The 26,214-nt window shown below is 38.0% G+C and overlaps 1 protein-coding gene across 1 annotated transcript in view; it reads right to left on the reverse strand.

The window, feature by feature from the left end:
* The window catches only part of DNAH9 (dynein axonemal heavy chain 9), a 3,419,770-nt gene that overhangs the window by 3,239,919 nt on the left and 153,637 nt on the right, over positions 1-26,214 (reverse strand). Inside the window, exon 3 of the mRNA XM_044069722.1 lies at positions 18,612-18,773. Coding sequence (XP_043925657.1) covers positions 18,612-18,773 — 162 coding nt within the window. The remainder of the gene's footprint in view (positions 1-18,611; positions 18,774-26,214) is intronic.

The raw sequence follows: 26,214 nt of genomic DNA on the forward strand, positions 1-26,214 counted from the left end.
CAGTAAAGGCCAGATGTAACCAATACACCAGATAATACAGTAAAGGCCAGATGTAACCAATACACCAGATAACACAGTAAAGGCCAGACATAACCAATACACCTGATAATACAATAGAGGCCAAACATAACTAATACACCTGATAATACAGTAAAGGACAGACATAACTAATACACCTGATAATGCAGTAAAGGACAGACGTAACCAACACACCAGATAATACAGTAAAGGACAGATGTAACCAACACACCAGATAATGCAGTAAAGGACAGACGTAACCAATACACCAGATAATACAGTAAAGGACACACGTAACCAATACACCAGATAATACAGTAAAGGACAGACATAACCATTACACCTGTTAATACAGTAAAGGACAGACAAAACCAACACACCAGATAATCCAGTAAAGGACAGACATAACTAATACACCAGATAATACAGTAAAGGACAGACGTACGCAAACACACCAGATAATACAGTAAAGGACAGACGTAACCAATACACCTGATAATACAGTAAAGGACAGACATAACCAATACACCTGATAATACAGTAAAGGACAGACATAACTAATACACCTGATAATACAGTAAAGGACAGACGTAACCAACACACCAGATAATACAGTAAAGGACAGGCGTAACCAACAAACCAGATAATACAGTAAAGGACAGGCGTAACCAACACACCAGATAATACAGTAAAGGAGAAAGGTAACCAGTATGCCAGATAATACAGTAAAGGACAGACATAACCAATACACCAGATAATAGAGTAAAGGAGAGAAGTAACCAATACACCAGATACAACAGTAAAGGAGAGACGTGACCAATACACCAGATAATACAGTAAAGGAGAGACGTAAACAACACACCAGATAATACAGTAAAGGAGAGACGTGACCAATACACCAGATAATACAGTAAAGGAGAGACATGACCAATACACTAGATAATACAGTAAAGGAGAGACGTAACCAATACACCAGATAATACAGTAAAGGAGAGACGTGACCAATACACCAGATAATAGAGTAAAGGAGAGACGTGACCAATACACCAGATAATGCAGTAAAGGAGAGACGTAACCAACACACCAGATAATACAGTAAAGGAGAGATGTAACCAATACACCAGATGATACAGTAATGGAGAGACGTAACCAATACACCAGATGATACAGTAAAGGACAGACATAACCAATACAGCAGATAATACAGTAAAGGAGAGACATGACCAATACAGCAGATAATACAGTAAAGGAAAGACATAACCAACACACCAGATAATACAGTAAAGGAGAGACGTAACCAATACACCAGATAATACAGTAAAGGACAGATGTAACCAATACACCAGATAATACAGTAATGGAGAGACGTGATCAATACACCAGATAATACTGTAAAGGAGAGTTGTAACCAATACACCAGATGATACAGTAAAGGAGAGACATGATCAATACACCAGATAATACAGTAAAGGAGAGACGTAACCAATACACCAGATGATACAGTAAAGGACAGATGTAACCAATACACCAGATAATACAGTAAAGGAGAGCCATATCCAATACACCAGATAATACAGTAAAGGAGAGACGTAACCAACACACCAGATAATACAGTAAAGGAGAGACGTAACCAATACACCAGATAATACAGTAAAGGAGAGACATAACCAATACACCAGATAATACAGTAAAAGAGAGATGTAACCAATACACCAGATAATACAGTAAAGGAGTGACGTAACCAATACACCAGATAATACAGTAAAGGAGAGACGTAACCAACACACCAGATAATACAGTAAAGGAGAGACGTGACCAATACACCAGATAATACAGTAAAGGAGAGACGTGATCAATACACCAGATAATACAGTAAAGGAGTGACGTAACCAACACACCAGATAATACAGTAAAAGAGAGACATAACCAATACACCAGATAATACAGTAAAGGAGAGACGTAACCAACACACCAGATAATACAGTAAAGGAGAGACGTGACCAATACACCAGATAATACAGTAAAGGAGAGACGTAACCAACACACCAGATAATACAGTAAAAAAGAGATGTAACCAGTACACCAGATAATACAATAAAGGAGAGATGTAACCAATACACCAGATAATACTGTAAAGGACAGACGTCACCAATACATCTGATAATAAAGTAAAGGACAGACGTAACCAATACACCAGATAATACAGTAAAGGAGTGACCTAATCAATACACCGGATAATACACTAAAGGAAAGATGTCACCAATACACCTGACAATAGAGTAAAGGAGAGATGTAACGAATACACCAGATAATACAGTAAAGGAGAAACATAACCAATACACCAAATAATACAGTAAAGGCCAGATGTAACCAATACGCCAGATAATACAGTAAAGGCCAGACGTAACCAATACACCTAATAATACAGTAAAGGAGAGACGTAACCAATACCCCAGATAATACAGTAAAGGAGAAACGCAACCAGTACGCCAGATAATACAGTAAAGGACAGACGTAACCAATACACCAGATAATAGAGTAAAGGAGTAAAGGAGAGAAGTAACCAATACACCAGATAATACAGTAAAGGAGAGACGTGACCAATACACCAGATAATACAGTAAAGGAGAGACGTGACCAATACACCAGATAATACAGTAAAGGAGAGACGTAACCAACACACCAGATAATACAGTAAAGGAGAGACGTGACCAATACACCAGATAATACAGTAAAGGAGAGACATGACCAATACACCAGATAATACAGTAAAGGAGAGACATAACCAATACACCAGATAATACAGTAAAGGAGAGACGTAACCAATACACCAGATAATACAGTAAAGGAGAGAAGTAACCAATACACCAGATAATACAGAAAAGGAGAGACGTGACCAATACACCAGATAATACAGTAAAGGAGAGACATGACCAATACACCAGATAATACAGTAAAGGAGAGACGTAACCAACACACCAGATAATACAGTAAAGGAGAGACGTGACCAATACACCAGATAATACAGTAAAGGAGAGACGTGACCAGTACACCAGATAATACAGTAAAGGAGAGACGTGACCAATACACCAGATAATACAGTAAAGGAGAGACGTGACCAATACACCAGATAATACAGTAAAGGAGAGACGTAACCAATACACCAGATGATACAGTAATGGAGAGACGTAACCAATACACCAGATGATACAGTAAAGGACAGACATAACCAATACACCAGATAATACAGTAAAGGAGAGACATGACCAATACACCAGATAATACAGTAAAGGAGAAACGTGACCAATACACCAGATAATACAGTAAAGGAGAAACGTGACCAATACACCAGATAATACAGTAAAGGAGAGACGTAACCAACACACCAGATAATACAGTAAAGGAGAGACATAACCAATACACCAGATGATACAGTAATGGAGAGACGTAACCAATACACCAGATGATACAGTAAAGGACAGATGTAACCAATACACCAGATAATACAGTAAAGGAGAGTCGTATCCAATACACCAGATAATACAGTAAAGGAGAGACGTAACCAACACACCAGATAATACAGTAAAGGAGAGACGTAACCAATACACCAGATGATACAGTAAAGGAGAGACGTAACCAATACACCAGATGATACAGTAATGGAGAGACGTTACCAATACACCAGATGATACAGTAAAGGACAGATGTAACCAATACACCAGATAATACAGTAAAGGAGAGTTGTATCCAATACACCAGATAATACAGTAAAGGAGAGACATAACCAATACACCAGATGATACAGTAAAGGAGAGATGTAACCAATACACCAGATAAAACAGTAAAGGAGAGACGTGACCAATACACCAGATAATACAGTAAAGGAGAGATGTGACAAATAAACCAGATAATACAGTAATGGAGAGACGTGACCAATACACCAGATAATACAGTAAAGGAGAGACGTAACCAACACACCAGATAATACAGTAAAGTAGAGACGTGACCAATACACCAGATAATACAGTAAAGGAGAGACGTAACCAACACACCAGATAATACAGTAAAGGAGAGACGTGACCAATACACCAGATGATACAGTAAAGGAGAGACATGACCAATACACCAGACTATACATTAGAGGAGAGACATAGTTGATATACTCGCGAGATAGATAACGATATTAGCATGGACATATAACAAAGGACAGCTGTGGTCAATACACATAAGGGATGGACAAGGATACAGCGCTGATGAATAGAAAGTTATCAGATGTGTAGGACAAAGGAGAGTTATACAAAAGAAGTGGTGAATATGAAACTGGAGGGAATCACTGGAAAGTGGTTTATCACACTTTACCATTTACTCTGCACTAGTTCAATTAGCGAGGCAGGGCAATAAGTCAATCTAACGTAGGTTATAAGGAGTCTAGTGTGTAGGTACTTATAGCTAGGGACAAGAAAGTGTGGCTGGTTGGAATGACTATGTTATGGAAAGCAGTCCTACAGAAAATGTGTATTATTGCAAATCTTCTTAATCTGCTAACTTTCAAAGTGATAAATATCAGAATTTATTATAATTGCATTACTTGCAAATAAGGACTGGACTTATTACAGAGGACAGTATTGCACTACTCATTTCCTTGGGAGAACGGTAAATACTTTTATTTATAGCTTTCTAGTGAAGTTAGGACATTAGTGCATTCCAAAAAACAAGTAATCTCTGTGGTATCCCCAAAGTCTGAAACAACCCTCTAAACAAGTATAGTGGGTCCAAAAACAGACAGTGTAAAAAACTTCTTTCTGTGGAAGATTTTCAATCCATATATATTATATATATATATATATATATATATATATATATATATATATATATATATATATATATATGGGTACCTATTACTTGATCGACAAGTCAAAACAGCGACACTCACATGTTCGACTCCACATCATCGACACTTCATAACATCGATGTTTCAGGTAAGCGATCTTCCCCCTCACAGGACCCATGGGAGCACTCGTTTCTGTCTTTTAACGCGTAAGGTTTACGTCATTCTTCAAAATGTACCCTGACAGCATTGTCCTTACCTTCTTAATAGTGAAACGAGTGCTACCATGGGTCCTGTGAGGGGGAAGATCGCTTACCTGAAACATCGATGTTATGAAGTGTCGATGATGTGGAGTCGAACATGTGAGTGTCGCTGTTTTGACTTGTTGATCAAGTAATAGGTACCCATATATATATGTATGTATGTATGTATATATATATATATATATATATATATATATATATATATATATATATATATATATATATATAGAGAGAGAGAGAGAGTTAATCACTATATATTAAATCACATCAGATAATGGTTGTAGAAGTAGTGAACTTAACTCTTTCAGAGTAAAAACATAATAAAACATATATCGTTTGAAAAAATATACAGAATTACTAACCATTCATAAGTAGCAGGGTAGACAGTCTGTTTCCAGTCGAAAATCCTTTATTAAGTACACAGACAAGCGATCCAAGTAAAACAAAAATAACAGAATAATAATTTCCTCACAGGCTTTCTAATTATATATATATATACATACACACTTTTTATCAGGCAAGGGAGTGGTTTATTGTGCTGTAAAACGCAATGAATTGGTACACGTGTTAAATTCACATCCCTTCCCCCATCAGTGTGACATTCGAGCTGGTTCTGCCCTACTTAGTAGCTGTTTTAGTAATATAACCCTTATGTACTTAAAAAATGATGTGGCACCTCTTATTTAACCAGATTATTAAGGCTGTCATTTTTTCAAGACAATATACTGCATGGCTGGAAATATAAAAACCTTAGACCATTTGGCAATCTAAAAATATATAGAAATAAATATATGTACATATATATTTTGCATGCAAAAAAAACTCACTGTACAAATCCTATTCTATTGCTGTAAACTATAGTGAATTCCAAAACAATGTCAACATTCTTTTATGGAGAACACTGCAACTGGGTTACGGGGGAGCAATATCAGTGTATATTAATATGCGTGTGTGTGGGGGGGTGTATAAAACTGTGGCTGGGATAAGTGGAGTGAGATAAGGTGAGCAAAATCAGTGTATATTAAAATTTGTGCACATATACACAATTGTATGTGTCTGCTACTGAGGAGAAATACTAAAGTAATACAGATGATCAAAACAAATCCTGAGCATTGCATTAATATCACATTTCCATTCTTTGTTTTATTTGATGTTTTTTATGTTTCATTTACTTAATTCTATTCCCTAATTTACTGCTGTTTGATAAGAGCAGAATTGATGGAAAATGTGTGTACACACACAAACTAGTCATGTTAAATGCTTTCACCCATTTTGCCTTAGCCATTGTGTGGAACATACCAAAGCACCCACGTTGCAGCTACTGTTTGTATCTGTGTGCTACACAGTCACCAGTATATCACTCTCCACGTCATATTTTAATTTGTGTTTCATAACATATGGTGTCCCTTTAAGTTATGACCACAGTAGTTGCCATGGTAACATATAGCTTCATCTTTAACTTTCACTATGCTTGGAGACTTACTGAGAAAGTAATTCATGTGCAGCCTGCTTCCTTTTATCTACCCATAAGCTCTGTACCCATGCCAGTCCGGTTTCCAGTGCCACATCAGCACTAGGGTAGCACTTATGAGGTTAAACAAATGTATGGTCCAGACAAACTAACAGTGCTGTACTAGCTTGGTTCTCCTTGATATTTTGGGTGCATTTGGTACACTGGATCATGGAATGTCGTGCTAGATTATGGAATATTTCTAAGTACCTCCATACCTAACAGGGCTCATTTACCGCATCTAATCCTTTCCAGGATGATTTCTTTTCCATCAGGTTATAAACACAGACATCCAGTGGCTCACTGGTGCATACTGTCTATATTCTACCACTAAGAAACATCTTTAAGAACATGGGTTTGGGTTATCATTCCTATGTGAATGATGGGGACTCTTCAGAGTCTGTGAATGGGAAATATCAAAAAATGTATTATACAAATACAATGTGAATAGAATATAAATGATGCAATTAAAATTTCAGCTGCATAGGACCTAAAAGACAAAAATAGCTATAGCCACTTAAACCTCTTCTTTGTGCATACAAAGAAATTAGCTCCTGCTAACCTAGAAGATTGAATGAACGACATCCTAAAACAGTGTTCTGTATTTAAGATGTGTTTTAATTTTAATTTACTTATAGGCACATTAAAATAGTAAAAGAATCACAGTAATGGCAGAAAGTTACACTTGACAAACACTGGTGTAATACTGAATACTCCACAGAAACACACCAAACACAAACTGATAAATTCTGTGTTATCAAGACAAGGCAACAGTATTCTAAACTCAACATTTATTAAAACAAGTTTAGCACTAGTAAGATCTGCCACTTATTTGCACAAATGACAGAATGTGAGCAACACCAAGGTGGCTCTGGTTTCAGGACTCTGCCACATGGGTGAAGCCCTATGGTTCAGCCTTGACCTCTGGTCACTGTCTGTATGGTGTCTGCATGTTTTCTACATATACACATGAGTTTTCTCTGATACTCTGGTTCTTTCCTACCCCAAAACATGTCAATTGATTGCCTACTGAAAACTGTTCCTATACAGCACATTTACCCCTGCTCTTATGGCTGAAAAGTATCTGAAACAGACAATTTAACTTGCCCACTTAAACAAGTACAAAAAAAGAATATAACAGCATCATAGTAATCGATTCATCCTGTTTGTCTGACAAGTATGTTCATCCTTCCCAAATTGTGCCCACACACCTGTGGTCAGTGATCCATCTATTACTGGACACCACTGCTGTGGAATTCAGTACCCAGCAGCTGCCAGAGTACGTCTGTGACTAGCTTTATGAGAATCACAAAGCAATTCTTTTTCAAAAAGGGTGAAAAAAAGTAATTGATTTACTATTATTTATTTTACTACTGGCATTTTAACTATGCCATTTACTTATGGTTCCTTTATTTTATAGTGCCTACATTTTTAGTCAGTTAAAAAGAAAAATTAATGTGGCAATGTTTTAGATGACTGTTTTGCAAAGCGATTATAGCAATACAGAATCTTTTATAAACGGATAATAAGTGTGTTACAGTAAAAATTCTTACATACGCATGTCATAAAAATGATGATGTACTGTTCCAGCAAGTATTATTCTATAAGGGTTTTATAAGTAACTAGTTTACTTTTATTTATTTTACTACTGACATTTTAATCTTGCTGCTTAATTACATTTGTTTTATTGTACAATGTCTGAATTTTTAGTACCTTGAAGAAAGAGATTGATTAACGTGGCAATGTTTTAGTTGATTATTTTACACCATAAGCAAAGCAAAACAGAATCCTTAATGCATTGATTGTACTAGTGTATTCCACAAAATGTTCTTGCATGTGTCATATAAATATGTGCAAGGAAGATTTTATGTAGGTCATTATTTCAAGCAAATGCTTGAAGCAATACACAAATTATGCTACTGAGATTGAAAGATATCAGTTATACTTTCCTGAGTCTCTTTTAATTGATGCAAGGTTATCAGGTCTGATGAGTGGAGCAGACTTCCAGTGAAGAATTCTCTACCCAAGTCTAAGGCTGCAGCAAGCTTGGAGTTAGTTGAATTGGCTTAAAAGAAGTTCCGTCCTGTATGGGGAGTGAAGGAGGCTTGCTCCCATATAAAAAAATCAGTGTTCCCATTAAAAGAGATGGGCTTCATCAATCCTGATCATTAAGCAACAAGATACGTTATGATGGACTGAAAGTTTTTATATGCCTATGACACTAAATACAAAATATTTAATGATAACTGGGATTAAAGAATTTATGAATAATATATTACAAAGGAATATCCCATCAGCAAAATGTTATACAGGAAGTTCATCACGACTGCAGAGATGTCTAATATGCAGAGCTTGCTTTAATTTGAGGGGAGTTTTCAATGAGGTACTTGTATTGCAACTACACATATATTGCTGCATTTCTGCATATGAATTCCCTCTTAAGAATAATACCCAACATTCCCTCTGGTTCTTCTGATTATACAGTCATTATGGCACCATAACAGTCCTCAAGGAAAAGCCGGTAATCTAATCTTATAACATTATACCAGATTTGGTGCTCTCAATGTCAACAAAGAAGCTGCACTCCACTGAACAGCACCCCTATAGGCTGCATGTGGACATGTGCCCTTTTTCACTTGTATGCCTGTCAAGCTTCCAGTGGCCAACTTACCAAATATAACTATCCTGCCACCAGCTACACTGGCATGGTTTACACTAACTAGAGAAATCTGTATGTATTTACTGTAATTTTCAAGGGGCTGCAAAGTCTCAGCATGGCAGCTTTACCACCATACCCCTAATCTTCAAATATAGAACCTCCAAGGGTGTCAGCTCAGAGGAAAGGGAAATATAGTTCTCTTTTTTTCTTTTTGTTTTATCTGCTTTGCGTAACACTGGAAATAGCAAAGTCCCTCAACAGGTGGTGCACACTTAATTAAGCTAATTTCACTTGTTTTCCTCACTAGTCAAATGGGATTGTTGTAATAGGTTCATAGGTTTATAGATTAGTACTAAGCTAACTGCCGTTGCGAGCCATTTTAAGCTTAGCCAATTATCCCTTGTGAGACTCAAACCCTGCACCTTATGTTTGTAAGGCAAACACCTTAACCATTAGGCCACCCTCCCAACCAATAGGCTGTAAGAAACATGAATACAATAGGTTAAGGCAGAGCTGTTCACAGCATAGCTAACACATATGAGTACAGAAATATACTGTACAGTCCACTTTGTGAGTCACTTCTCCTGCACTTCAATGCATACTGCTGATGTCAAATTAAATTTCAGTCTAATAAAAAAAATGTTTTATAAGGTTTCCATTTTATTTAGCATCCCTGCAGTGTCCTGCCACTGTGCAGTCAACTGATAGATCCATTAGCAGTATGTTATCACAATTACAGTATTTCGTGTACTGCAAAATTAATTATTTATGTGGGAATTTTGTGATATGAATAATACTGAAAATTATGAAGCAATATACATAGGCACAAACAGGTGATTTATTTGGCTCTTGCAATATGAAAATACATCACAGAATGATTTTAAGCCCTGTATTTTGCTAACACACCAGACAGATATGTGTATATGTACATTTGAATTAAAATGTTGCGTGCTCCACCAGAGTAATAATTGCGTGTCACAGCAGTTACAAGGTTTGCATCAGTGGACATTCAATCATTGTCACTTACAATGGATACTCATAGGATATGCAATATTTTCAGGAAGAGAACTACACTATAGTGAACAAACTACCTAAATACTTCCAACTCTACAGATGGCATCAAGAGTGAAGTTTAAACATTTTGCAGATGAAAACCATACTGTATCAACCAAATAAAACATTTCTTTTATAGCTTCTTTTGTTGTCATTAGATTTAGCAATGCTATACCGCACAGGAGCACAAAGTACATTAAAGGAATTTATGTGGACTTCACTGAAGAATACTAGAGATATTTGCACTCTGTCTGCTATATATGTTATTTACTCAAATAAATATAAGATTTTCAGACCAGCATCTTTCATTTTTATAAGCTTCAGTGTTCAGTTATTAAACTACATCATGGAAGACTTTATGGTTGTCAAACAGCTCTGGATTCTGTCCCTCCCAAGTAAAAGGTCGGGTTGGATTCGCGGCTCATGCATTTTTATGATGTGTGTACAGTATTAAAGTTCTATATTAAGCCATTTATAGGATAATTACATTTCTAGATAGGTTTTAACCTCTGCTCCACTACAGACGTTTGTCTCCAGCAAATGAGAGGGAATTTGAAACTAAAACCAGTGAAAATTACAAGTGAAAATTCACGCCAGTCAATGCGAAGTTATGCCATTTCTGATGGGATGAAACTGGACAACCAGCATACAAAAGCTGTTGTGCCCTACAGAGTCAGTGTGCAATCACAAGTGTAGACATACCAGTGTTAAAGTCTCCAAAATACATTTCATCAGTTTCACATTAATACATTTGATGACCAACACAATGGAATAATTTGGGCTTTTTTGGATGACTTAGCCCAACTGTGGCAGGTGATCATTTTCTTCATTAGATCAAGAGAGAGTCCACAAAGTAGCCTTGATTGAAGAAAGCTGCATTCTTACTAAACTCTTGCAAAAATGAAGGCTACAATATGCATTTAGGGGAATTACCAGGAACTAAAGCCTTTCTATCCACCCCTCAAAAACAACACTCAGGGAAAGCTTAACTGGTCTGTATATCATTAATGTGAAAAGGGGCATGCATCCAAGCTGTGTACCTTGTTATGATCTATGTCAAGACATACACCCACTGGTAGTCATCAAGGCTGCTTTACATGCATCCGTTTGGAAGTCCAGAGGTTAAGGCTTGAGCTTCACAATTCCATGGTGCATTGTTCAATTCTGCTCTCTGGAAAGGTGGCACTTTCACATTTACCCTGACCTACAGGGGTTCTTGATGACTAATCCTTTTCCACCTCCCAAAAGCATGATGATTCCCTACATTGTGTGTGTGTGTGTGTGTGTGTGTGTGTGTGTGTGTGTGTGTGTGTGTGTGTGTGTGTGTGTGTGTGTGTGTGTGTGTGTGTGTGTGCTCACGTGTACACTTTTGCGCACTTAGTATATATATATATATATATATATATATATATATATATATATATATATATATATATGGGTCCCCTTCACATGGTCAACAGTTCATATGATCGACACTCATTTGGTTGACAGTTCATTTGGTCGACAAGCAGATTTGCCCCCTTCCCCAATGTTGTGCAACCCTGGAGTTGATATGTATAGTTGGGGGGGTGGGGGGCACAGCCCCCCCCCCACATTGGGGGGTGTGGGGGGGCGAAGCCCCCCACCTAAAATGCTTGTCGGCCAAATAAACTGTTGACCATATGAACTGTCGACCATGTCAGGTAGACCCATATATATATATATATATATATATATATATATATATATATATATATATACACATACACATACACACACACACACACACACACACACACACACACACACACACTACATACATGTACAAATGTGGGCACACACACATACAGAGAAAGAGAGAAGAGACATACATGCACACACTACTATTGATTTATTCATATATTCATTCATTCATTCATGCATCCATCCATCAAATATGTTAACTTAGGATTAGGAAAAAAAACATGTATACAAGGAAGTAACAGCAATGGAAAACATGCAAGTTAGAGTGGTAAAACTCTGATGATGTACATATAAGAATAACTGTGATATTAAGACTGAGTAGTAAATCTGGAGAAAATATTTGTGGGGAAAAACAAACTGGTAGTAGAAGAGGATGTCATTTTAGATATTTCTACTCTATGTAGAGTAGAGTTAGAGTATTAGTAATGCATCCATAAACAAAGAAACAATTACTTTTTTTTTTTTTTTTTGTAATGAAGGGTAGTTCATGCCTTTTCAGGTGACGCATCCTGGTTTAAACCATTTGTAAGCTGCCTCATTGAATAGGACTTGTTTAATATGTTTTCCAAGCAGAAAACTAAGAACGACTGCACAGTAAAGTGAATTCTCTGTTAGTGGAAATGATCTTTCTCAAAGTTTTCCATTCCTTATCACTTAGTTTGTAAAGGTTTAGGAGCTCTTTTGTGATCCATTGTAGTTGACTGGGTTTGAAGACCCTAGCCATTTGGGCAGTTTTACATCTGGAATTGATGTAGGAGGTTGGTTAAGACTGCAATGGATATATAGGGGTTTAAGTTAGCTGTTATTTAGGGTAAAGGGAAATGGAAACTAGGTAGGAGTTAAAGACGACTTGCATGCCGAATGTAAGGATGCAGTGGTTGAAGAGATAAATAGAATACGGACCGAGATGAGTATGCCTGGAGAATTGTTAATGATTAAATCAATTAGCGACTCTGTCCCAGACAGCAGAATATGCTTAGTTGCATCTTTTACCAGTTGTGTTAGCCTGAAATTAGATAATAATACCAATGTGTCTGACTTCAGGGCCCCTAGAGGTTGATATTAAAGTCTCCCAGGATAATTTGATTGCCTAATGGCTTTGTGTTGTTAAGAAATCTGTTTAGGAGTTTTGGATGTTACTTGGAGGGGGATGTATTCAAGAACTGTTGTAACTGAGTGGTGATTAGACAGGTGTAATTTCAGGGTAAACCAATTGAAATCTCTACCAGAGACTGAGGTGCACTGAAATATGATCACAGTTTTGAGGCTGAATTTAGTTAGCAGAAAGATGCCCCTAACTTTATTATTTTCTAGTTGTGCATTTAAGGTGTATTTATCTTATGAAAAATGATAGCGAAGATTTGGAGGGTTATTCTTAATGCAGGATTCTGAGATACCTACAAAATTTGGATCAGGTGATTTAAGAAATGTGTCAAGCTGTGGTTTTTTTCTTTTCTTTTTTTTTGTGCTGCCTTCATTTAATAAGGTACCTTTCAGTGGGTATCTGTAGGGATATGTAATGTTATTTGAGTTAGTGAGGCTGATGTGGGGTGGTTCTTTATTGGTTTCAGTGTGGCTATGGATAAGACATTATACAAGTGTTGCAAGTTGGTTTTATTCTAACGTGTGATCTTTATTTGACATTTGTTGATAGTATAGGTGCATAAGTAGTGATTGCTATGAAGGCTGATGTAGAGAAATACCTGGTAAGTGCAGAGGTGGGGAAGAAGCGTTTGGTAGTGAAGGAGAGGATTTGGTTAATAGGTATATCACATTTAATGTAATAAAGTCCAATGGGAGGGCACTGTGATTTTATCTGTAGTTGACAGGAAAATGGTTATAAGCACTGTGAAGAGAATGATTTTTTTCTATTCTGCTTGAATGGTGGTAATTTTGTAGCATGTTTATTTCTTCCCCTAACTATCAGAGTAGTGGTCATCAGGTTGTGTGGGTGATGTAGTTAGGTTTAAGAGAAGGAAGTACTGTTTAAAATCCAGAGGTATGGAACTTGCGTGCAGATTGGAGGGTACGATTGAATTGTGGTGGTGGAACTATAGATCATAGTAGGGAGCTTTGGTGTGTTATACTGTCTTTAGCACACATCTACAGTGCAGTAAGAAAGTTCTGGCTTTAAAATAGAGGGAGATGGTCTAATGAAGAAGAGGCAGAGAAGTTGAAGTGTAAATTTGAGGAGCAGGAAAATTTTGGGTGGGAGGGAAGCAAAGTGGCCAACACCACCTTTGTCAGTGGGATCCAATTAGTCTGCATATATGCATATCCCTGGCCTGTCATGTAATCATGTTAGTCACAACCATTTGGGATGTTTCCCTCAAAAATAATTTAATGAGCTTGCATTAAGACAAAAGCCCTGAGTATAATGACCCACACTATGTGCATATAGGAATGCCTGTACATGTAAGTAAAAACATGGCTAGAAAAAAAGGCCTATGTGACTTATCATTCAAAAGTGGAGAGGCAATGTTCCCTCGCCCACCCTCTACACACTGGAGGAGGACCAGGTGATGGAGAAAAGGACATCTGTAAATTGTGCTGTTCAGAAGCAACATATAGTGCAGGATTTACAGCAAGTGGGATTAGTACTACTTACTATATTAAAAGTCTCAATACAAAATTATACTGTTGTCGGCAACTCTTCTTTACGGTGAGGATTGCATCCCTAAACTTGCAGGACATGCTGAGCTATGAGTCAATAGTCAGCCATTCAGTAGGGCTGCTACAAGTTTATCATCACAATGGCTTGAGACTTTCATCAAATCTAAAGGCAGATAAGATATCCTGAGGGGAAACAGTAGTGAGAGCAGAACATTAGCCAATAGGAAAGCCCAGTTTGTAAAGAATGAAGCCGGTAATGGATGGAGGTTTATGTTATGGTTATAGTGTGCAGGTACAGAAGCCAAAAGAAAAGCCAAAATTAATGAAGAGACTTGCAGAGAAGGAAAGGAAAAGAAATGGGGGGAGATAAATTGATACTGACAACAGGCAAAAGATTACACTCTAAGCATATACACTTATTTACCTTTTCACATACTCCTTTTTTACAGTAAGAGGAGAGGCTATTTTAAATTAATAGAGTAAATAACATTGGCATGTATACAGTACTAACAACTCCTTTGTAAACATGCTTTTATAGGCTGCATCTCATTGTAACCGTACATTATCAGATTCTCTGTGTTCATAGGATCATAGGCGGTTACTAGGCTAATGGCCCCAGGGCCCTTACAAGCCTAGCCAAGTTCAACCCGTGTTCCCAAGGGTGTCTGGTTCAAGCAGCCATTAAAATCAGCATCTATTGCCCCTGTCCAAGAGGGACACAGGTGTAACCCTGGGGAAAATTTCTGGTTACCCTTCCAATCATCCAAATTACATTTAAATGGGGCCAACGAGTGGCTTTGTTTAACATGAATAGTAAGTTAGTTCCAAAGGTGGGACAACCTCTGTGAAACAAATCTGTCTCTCCAGCAAGTTCTGCTGATGTCACATACCAGGTTTTGAGCGAGAGGCCTGTATGCCATTTGACTTGCGAATGTGCAGCATTTCTATTAAAGCTGGATCACAGATTGCTCTGTATGCAAGGCATAGGTCACCTCTGAGCAGACTGTAGGACACAGATTAAAGTGGCAACAATTTCAGTCTGTCTGCATAAGACAGATCTTAAAGTCTTGAATACCCTGAATTTTCTTTGTAAGGAACCTTTGTGGTTTCTCCAATTGCTGCAGATGTTTAGAAAGGAACATACCAAGGGAATCATTGGCCTGATGAGGGAAGTGTACGGGGGGTTATACCCTCTATTTCTGGAGGCAATGCCCTTACTTATGAGATGAGCAATATAAAATGCCCTTCTTACCACTGTGGAGACATGGTGATCAAAGTTAAGGTTGCTGTCAAACTGTGTGCCCAGATCTCTTGCCACTGACTGTGTGCGTAGGATATTGCTATTGATGTGATAGTTTGCAAGAACATTACCCTTGCCGAAGGGGATGATCATGAATTTTTTTGCATTATGTTTAAGACCATGACTTTGGCACTAGTCTGCATAAGACCTTCTTTCAGGATGTTGACATCACTAGGGGTTTCAATGATTGCTCCCAGTTTATGGTCATCAGCAAACTTTGTCAGCCACAGTCCTTTAGTTTTAGCCTGCAATTCATAGAAGTAGATGCCAAACAGTAGGGGTCCCAGAACAAATGCCTGTGGAACACCACTGGTTATGGGTCTGCTGGAGGAGGTGGAGTCCCCTATTTTAACCATATGAGTTCTGTCAGTGAGACAGTTTACAATGCACCTGACAATATAGGTGTTGATATCCAGCTGGGTGAGTTTATTAATGATACCTGTGTGGGGGACTGTGTCAAAGATCTTGTCTAAGTAGGCTGTATGCACAGATATGCCCTCGTCTCAGACTTAGGAGATTGTCTCAAAGAAGTCCACAAAGTTTAAGAGGCATGATCTCCCTTTGACAAAGCCAAACAAGGTGGGGGTCGAGCTTTTGAAAATTTCCTATATCTTTGATAATAGGGTCCATGATGATTTGTTCCATGGCCTTGCAGATAAGGCTGGTCAGGCTAATGGGTCTCGAGTTCTCAGGGTCCATGGATGCACCCACTTTGTGCAAAGGGATGCCAGTAGCAGGTTTCCATTCCACTGGGATAAAAGCCAGTGCTTAGGCTGTGATTGAAAAGGGTGCTCGATGATGAGGCTAAGTCCTGCTTTAACACATGTAGAACACAGCCCGAGATGTTATCTGGTCCCATAGATGTTGCATTTTTGGCCTTGGAGAGGGCATTTAAGACTTGCTCAGAGATACTAGGTGGGGGAAAGATGTTAGGCATGCTTTGGAGTATAATGTGGTGGGGACAGGGGAGTGAAGTTTTGACTGAACCGGTCGGCCAGCAGGTTTGCTATATTCAAAGGTTCTATATATGTAGTACCATTAACTACAAGTTCAGTGCATATCTGGGCCTTACTTTTGAGTCTACGGATTTAACTAAAGAAAGTCTTGTATTACCCTTTATTAGGGAAATTGTTTAAGTTGAGGAGGGAAATTGTTTAAGTTGAGGAGGGAGTGCTTCCAGTTTTGATATTGTTCCTTCCTACTCAGACAGCAATTTCTTTCTCCTACTGTAAAGCCTATTAATGGCAGTTGTCCACCAGGCAGGTTTGTTTTTCCTTGAAGATCTTACTTTGGTTCTACCAGGTATGGCAGAGTCAATACAATTGTACAGGTATTTGTATAAAGCACTGATGTATAACTCAAGATAGGCATCTGTTCCATCAGTGGGAGAGGGGCTGTGAAGCCATTTATGCTGTCACATAAGCAGTTGTAATTTGGCCTTGGAGAAGTTTTTTAGTCTAGTTGCTGCTAAGGGGGGATCTTGTTTTATAGTTACTTCTAGCGAGACTGATTTGTGGTCAGATCTCACCAGGGATAGCCATACACTGTGGGTGGTGCAGTGGTCCCCCATGTTGGTGAGCACCAGGTCTAGGATGTTTGAGCCACTTGTGGGTGTGTCAACCAGCTGGTCAGGGCAATGGAGTCCAGGAACCTTTTGGCAAGAGAGTTAGAATATGTATAATTTACCCAGTCTATGGATGGGTAATTAAAGTAATCCAAAACCAGGGTTTTTGGTTGTATCTTGACTGACTCAAGTAGCTCCAGCAGGCTGAGTGGATGTCCTGATTCATGGAGGAGGTCCTATAGCTGGCAGTGACCTAAAGAGGGGTCTTAGCTACAGTCAATTGCATCTGAAGTAATTTAATAGTTAAATTTGTTTAACTGGCTGAACACTCCTCATGTTTGCAGAAGTGGTCAAACCAAACACACATTGTCAAGTCCAGGAGATGTAAAAACAAGTGTGATGAAATCTTTTTGGGTAAGACAAGTGTGGGTTTAGGATGTTTTATGCTGACACTTTTCAGATATCTTGAAATTTTCAGCATTACACGTAGGAACGTGTGCAAAGTCTTTGTGGGTTAGGGACAGAGTAAGAGCTTCATAAGGGCATATATTTAACAGGTGGGGTTATGGACAGTAACATCTAGATAATGGAGTACATTTAGTTTTGTGAGCATGTTTGTGTGTCTTTTTATTTTTTTTTTGTTCTCAGCTCACTGTTTTTTAGTTTATAATTTGCAATGAACAGCGAGCCAAAAGACAGAGGTTCAAGTTTGAGTAGGTAAGCCCTCTGAAACAATTTCATTTATTTTGATTGACCAAGTAGATTGATTATAAGGTATTTATTTAAAATATAGACTTCTAGGTTATTGAAGATATTTTGTAGCATCAGAAGGACAGAGTTGCAACAATTAGTGGAGCGGCAGAAAACAATGTTTTAATGCATGGTGTCAGTTTTGTGATTGCATGGTAACAGTATGTCTGGATTTTTGCAAGTAAACGTACAGAAATTAAATGATCCAAATATTTGAAATTATACAAGTTCAAAGTATATTTGAAAAGGTTACCCTATAGAGTAGTCTGCATCTTTAAGTATGCAATGTGCTTCGAGAGTTAACGGATATGCTGCCACATTCATATTTTACCTGTTCTTCCAAAATTCAAGTTCCACATAAGGGTTGGGGTGCTGACCCTGCAGAAGTAAGTCAGAAGAATCCCGCTTCAGTACTTCTAGTATCTGATGACTCCATTCTATGATGGCTGTCTCGATTGCGTGCACGATCCCCTTATCCACTGCATCGCCACTGCTGCAGAAAGGTGAACATCACACATTAGATGGCAGAATAATTTTAGATGAATTTGCTCTGCTTTGTGACATAAGCAATCATGATTTATTTTATGAAATTGTATTCCCCCTCTCCAAAAAGTAAGACAATAAATAAATGTTGCAATGAGACAAAATTAAGAAGAGTCTATATTTGGCTTTTGTATTCCAAGAAATAGAAGTAAACCAAGATAACATACAAGTTATTAGCTTCCAATAAAAATGTTAACCTTATTATCATAGCAATTGAATGTAAACCAGAGTACCACAACAAGAATTAAACCGTTCCCCCACACCCCATGTCCACGAGGAGCAAGGACCAGTCTTCAACATGTTAGTTTTCTAGACAAAATCCCTCCTTACCCCACTTATCTAGGTATCTACAAACTTCTACACAAATCAAGTATCCAGGCAGCATATCTGTAAGATGGGGTTTACTCCATCTAGGTTTTGTTGTCTTTTACAGGTTCTTCTGTGTGCTAATATACAATTAAACATTTAAGGATGTGAGAGAGATTGGTACAATCACTGCAGATGTCAGCAGATATGTGAAGACCAAATTAAATGGATACTATAATGTCAGAATTGTTTCTGAAAAAATACCTGCATGCTTGCATCATAATATCCTTGTTGAGTTTTGTTGCTCAAGCTGACCATGTGGGCAATTCTATCTAAATCAGACTATGAATAGGGTTAAAATAAATGGGTTGGAGTATATTAGAATCAAAGAGCAGTTTCATAAATCAGAGAAACTGCAAATATTATCTATCTGAGATCAAGTTGTAATTGTACAATGTCATCTACAGGAGGGAAGAGAGAGTCCAGCAGATGTTAAGATACTGTTTGGAATAAAGAATGCAATATTAATTTTTTGGGTAACCTTCTGGTGGACAAAAATTGATTGCTCAAGTTTCATTTGCCTGAGGTTCAACCCAGTGAGGAGCAGAGTTCCTGCACAGGAAATCACAGTCAGTGAATTGTTGCAGAAGGGATTCCCTTATTGTGGAAATTTCACCCTTTTTTGAGTTGGTGTGACCATGGAGTCGGTATGTATAAGTTGGGTGGGGGTTATCCCCTGCAAAAAAAAAAAAAAAAAAAAAGCACACACACAGTGTCTTGGGCGGGTTTTTTTAAGCTAATGCAGTTCAGGGATTCCTATCCTCAATGCATTTGTTTTTGTCCACTCATAGTGGAAAATTATTTTTCAGAATAACAATAGGTTGTTCCAGTCGAAACTCTGAGTTAATGCAGAGATATGTAGTATGAAATAATGTATATATACACTGGAGAGATATTAAGGAATTTAACAGAAATAATAAAAAAGAAATATTATTTTCCTCCAAGATGACTTCAGCTTAAACAAGCTTCACTCCATCCAGCAATCCAGCATGAGATCAGCAAAATTCTGGTCAAGTTCAACCTTCAACAGCCTGACCTCATCAGTAACAATCATTCTCATCTAACTCTAAACATCCACAACCCCAGTCTAATCTCAAACATTATCATCCAACCTTCTCTTCCTATTAGTGACCATTACACCATGAGCTTTACAACACATATCCTCACAACAAAAAATCCCCCCAAATTAATCTCTTACAGACCCAAGACATACTCAAACATCAAAAAACTTAAAGAAACCCTCAACAACACAAATTGGTCTTCATAATAAACCTAAACAACCCGAACTTTGCCAAAGAAGCTCTCGCCAGTATACTCAGATCTCTCAAGACATATTTTTCCATGTATTTTCTCAACTCAGTCAGCCATCACTTCTTTTTGGTTCACAAACTTCTGAAATGAAACCCCTTTTAAAACATGAAAGAGGAAGCATGGCAGACATGAAAAACATCTTCACCCCAGCAATAAGCAACCACAGACCCAACTCAGAATCCTCACAAAACAATAGGATGACACAAAAGTCAATATGTGAAAACATTTCAAAAATCCTTAGCTGTGTCACCTGAACAGCTTGTGAAAGAAAAGAATCATCTCACAGGAAGGGATATTCAAAACCCATCGACAACAATGTCTACATTCTCTCCACCTGATTGTCTCCAAATTCTACAACTTTTCCACCCTCTCAACCACTTACACTGACCCCCATTCCCCCAGAACAATCTCTCTGCATCTCTCAATTTACTTTAAACCAAGCCAAGCAATGACTTAGAACCTGTTCTGCAACAGATAAAAAAATGACAGCCCATCAGGTGCAGATGGCATCCATTCCTGTGTCATATACCACTGCTAGGGACTTTCTGACAACACCACTGCAACACTTCAGTCTCTGGCGAACACAAATATTACACAATGAACAAACTCACTCTATTGATGGGCAAGGTGCCCACCATGTGTTCGTGCCCACTGCAAAATGTAGGAGGGAATTAGTATTTGCCAAGGATATCTATCTTACAATAGATTCCTCAGGACATTGCATTTGAACTCCTAGAAGTCAAAATCACCATAAGCAAGACAAATTATCACTTCATAGTTATAAGACACCCTCTTTGTCCCCTTCTAAGCATGACAGATATTTTAAGATATTAACTGAAATTCCCAATAAGCCAAACACTTTTCTACAGATGACTTCAACTACCCATCAATAAACTCACTGACCTACACTGCCAATGGTCAGTATACCAAACACTTCCTTGACATTATAAATGATAACTTTAGTTAATAGTTACCTATCCTACTAGGGGCTCCAATATCATAGACCTAGATCACAAATATGGCCACTTCTCATACATCTCCATGTGTAATCCTGTCTTGTTAAATCAGGCCATAAAGTAGTAAACTTATCCTTTAATACTTGTGGTACTTCCCCCAAACCTTCTTCGTTTACTTAATGACCTAAATAAATGACACTGTATTCCTCCCTGATAGATCCCATTGGTAAAGCTGCTACCTATGCCACTGTCTTTTGTTTCACTTAAATAGCTGTACTGATAAAGCAGTCCATATCTGCACCAAATGCAATGAGAAATTTAAAAACAAACCCCTGTGATGGAATACCCATATGAATAAATTACATAACAAAGAGAAAGAAATTGCTTAATGGTTAGAATAGGTCTCATTCTACCTACCTTAACAGCAAACTTAAGCAAACTATTAAAGAGCTTAAGGGAATAATTAGGAAGTTCAAAGCGGAGTATGAACTTAAAATACTAAAAACCAAAAACAACTACAAATCCTTCCTTAACGACAGCAAGACGTTAACAAGCTAACACCCAAGAATGTCTGGAGCTCAGCAATACTGCACATTCTGAACAAAAGGGAATAGCTAATAACATAGCTGCCAAGTTTAGTGCATATTTTGCTTCCCAAAGATATAGCTATTCCACAATCCCAGCCACCCACTTCAGTTTCTATGGAACAAGTTCTCTCAGCCCTCTCAAAAGCTAAGAACATCTCATTCATGGGTCCTGATAGCACTAATAATCAGTCAACCTGGTATGTTAAGTAGGCTTTTCTGACCCACTATTTAACCTCTTTAATGTAAGCCTCTCCCCTGGTTACAGTCCTAAAGCTTGGAAAACAGCCTTTGTAATGCCATTATAAAAGGGGTGCCCCAACCACTGACCATGGTAACTATAGACGTTTTAGTTTCACTAGCCTCATATTTAAAGCTATAGATTATATTATTGCAGACCTCATTAACTGACTTTGGAAATCTCTCAACTCTAAACCCTCTTAAATTTTGATCACAGGAAGGTCCTGCCTCTTTAACCTCATTATTTTTTGAAACACTAATTAAAGCAGTGGATGGCACTTATGTAGTACATAGAGCATATATCTAAACCTGGCCAAGGCCTTTGACACTATTTACCGTGAAGGCATTATAATCAGACTTGGAAATCTGAATACAAATCCTTATGTTCTACAGTGGATAGCTAATTGGTTGTCTGACAGAACCCATGTGGTATGCCACTTATGAAAGCAAAAAGGTTACCAGTGAAATACTTATTGTTGGGCTCATTTCTATTTGGTATGCATTGCTCAGATACTAAGGCCAATACTCCTGGCCTATAGTTATCTGTGTTTGCAGACAACTGTAAATTGTGTGTTGCTAATCAGTTTTTCACTGGCTCACAATTGCTCCAACATGGCATGATATTTGGTGCAAAAACAACTAACAAATTAAATGTGAAAAAATGTAGCATAGATCACTTTGGTAAACAAAACATTGTAAAATTCTATCCTATCAGTGACTTTTGCAAGGACTATAGGCACTCTTAGTTGAGAATTCCTTATCATTTGACCCTCATGTCTCTGCAGTAGTTTAGATAAGCCAGATAGAAGGTTTTTCAATTTCCAAAGGCAGTTACATCAGATCTAAAGTAGTCTTAATTCCTCTTCACTCATCTCATCAGACACATTATCGAAAATAATGAACCTTTTGGCATGTATTTGTCTAAGCCTATCACTCAACATGAGAAAACTCAGAGATTCACAACTGAAAAGATCGGTGGCTTTAAAAATGCTAGTTACCAGATCAGACTAGCAGCCTTCAATATGAATCAGTGGTGTAGCTTGAGGGGGGGGGGGGGGGGGGCAGAGGGATGGTCCGCCCATGGCGGCACTTTTGAGACTGTCACATTTTCACTGTTTTTAAGGGCATTCAACTTTAAGAACAGTCCTGTAACCACATCACGTCTGTGCCTGCAGATGTCATGCCCTTCCCGTGCACCACGTGCTATTTGAAATTGCTTCTTATTCATGGATGATGAAGAGGGTAAAGCCCCAGTTAGGTATACATGGTAGTTAACGCCACTCTGGCTCAAACCCTGTACCTTGGGTACAAGAAGAAAGAGCTTGAATTCTCTACCCATACCACCACTTGTTTGTGATTTAAGGACTTGAGTCCAAAGTTCTCAACTGTCCAGATTTTTCACAATGTCTGGAATGTTTGGCCCATACTTATTGTCTGCTCCTCTTAAAAGTTGTGGTTTTCAGGCAAATCAGTTGAGAACTGAATGCACTAAATAATGATAGCTATTTAAGTTTTAGTCTCTTTCAGAAAACACATGGTAACACAAAACATTTTATTCTAGCAACTTTGTAAGATTATACAAGCAATGTTTAAAATGTGTCCTTGGTTTTGGGCCTTTGCCCCCACCCCATTTTACAAGAAGCTAAGAGCTTCAGGGGAACAGAAGTTTAGTGCTTCTTATGCCAAGTCTGTTTGTATTGTTAGTGGCACAACAGGTAGTATACTTGCTCTTGATGCAGAAGGCTGTAGGGCTCTACTCCCACAGTATGTAGATTGATTGTGGATACTTAACTGTGCTGTACTTTAAAGGGAGTGGATGCTGCAGTCCTGTGAATGTCCTCCTTTGGAGGAGATAGCTAGCAACTATGAACATGTTATCAATTTGCCATCCATTCCCTATTACAATATTACTAGTTATCCTTTTTTTAATGTAACATAAGCAATTTATTCTTCAAGGGCAACAGGCACTTTATTTGTAGATGAAGCAATGAAATATAAAGTTGTTTGCTAGCAGCAACCTCTTCATTAGTTACAGATCTCTCTAATGTGGAATTATTTAGATAACTTTTACTTCTGCAGAGATTGTGCATATTTACTGATATTGGTGGATTGAAATGACAGAAGTTTGAGTAGACTTTTATGATGGACATGTTCTGATTTGGGGCAGTTTTGTCATTGTTGGTTCATACATTTTATTTCATTGCTTACTAGAAAAAAATGTTCTAAACAATAAATATAAAACAAGGTCTAACAAGTGTGCTGTATTATACAAGGAATGTAATTTAATACAATCAGGAAGGTGAATCAAAGAACACACGTATGTTTGCAAGAGGCCTGTGATTTGAAAATAGCTCAAAGGTAAACAATCTGCCACTGGCCAGATGCATTTTCTTTGAATGTGGATTTCAATGCTGTTTCAATGAATGTGAGTTTCAAGGGTAGAGAAGTTTTAATGCCAATTCTGTTTTCATTGTGAGACTGTATTGCTTTGTTTAGCAGATGTCTATCTGTGTTTGTGCTATAAAATTTAAAAATAAAAGTTTTAAATGAAATCCAAATAATCATTGTAGAAGTAAAGCATAAAGCACTATGCACATTACAGTGTTTATAGTAAATGGGGAGAAATAGTCAAGTAATGGAACACTGGAATGACTCCAGCGGGGGAGGGCTGTGTATGGGGGGACCTCATTTGACCATGATTTTGTGAGATGGGAGGGGCAGCAAACTCAAAGACAGCCCAGGCTCTAGGTATGCCACTGATATGAACTCAGTCTTTTATAGACCTCACAGTGGAGATATGTGTATAGCCTTTTTAGCAATGAAATATCCGCTCCTCTTTGACCTCCTACTCCTTCATAGGACAAATGGTTATCTAAAATACCTGATTAAAGGAACTTAACCTTCAGCAAAAAAAATAAATAAGACACTTTGGCAAAATAGATTAATATAATGCAGATGTGTAAAAACTTACCATAACAATAGATGTCCTTTCCTTCACTGTTGCAGTTTTCATTACATTTGGGATTCCCTGCCTAAGGCAGCCCGACATCCAGCCAGTATACCAAAGCCTTCTGTTGGTTTAAGGTACACCATTTGTCACATGTATGCTCCTTGTGTAGTTCAGGACATAAAGGTAATATCTGAATGTACATCTTCAAAACTGAAAACCCCAGTAGGAACACCAATTCAAGGAAAACCACAGGGTAACCAGTACATCCAGAAGAGAAATGGACTAGGGGAGGCGGGAGAGAGTGACTCCTGTAACAGTGAAGGGAAGGGCATCTACCATTATGGTCATATTTTATCACTGTTGCAGTATTCTTTACATTAGGGAAAGTGCCAAAGCTCAAGAAGAAACTTGGGAGGAGGAAGAACCAGTAGAGCCCTCTAGGAAGCCATGAAAGATGGCCCTACAAAACCAGCTCTAGCTCTGGAGAGTCCATCCAACTTGTAGTGCTTGGTAAATGTATGCACAGAAGTGCAGGTAGCTTCCTCAAGAGTATTTAGTAAGTGTCCAAACCCTTGAATACAGCACCAGAAGAAGCCATAGCTCTAGCAGAATGAGCCTTTACAGAATAAGAAGACTCTTACCATGAAAAGAATAACAAAATGAAGCAGTTTTTGAAATCCAAAAATAAATCGTCGTCTTGGATACAGCTAATCCCAAGGGCCTGGGATGAAAGGAAACAAAGAGCCGATGACATTTCCTAATAGTCTTATCCAAATAAAATCCGAGTTGCCTGTGCACATCCAGTGTGTGCAGTAACTTCTCAATGGCAGCAGAGAAGGGAAAAAGTGGTCAAATGAATCGACTGATTAAATGACAACCCATTAATCTCCTTGTGCGTAAAAGTATTAGTACACTAGAACACACCATCCTTATGAAACACCAAACAAGGAGGACAAGCCATAAGGGCTTGAAGCTCAGACACCC

Source organism: Protopterus annectens, chromosome 4.part0, assembly GCF_019279795.1.
Source record: "Protopterus annectens isolate FY-2018-M chromosome 4.part0, PAN1.0, whole genome shotgun sequence".
Taxonomy (NCBI): domain Eukaryota; kingdom Metazoa; phylum Chordata; order Ceratodontiformes; family Protopteridae; genus Protopterus; species Protopterus annectens.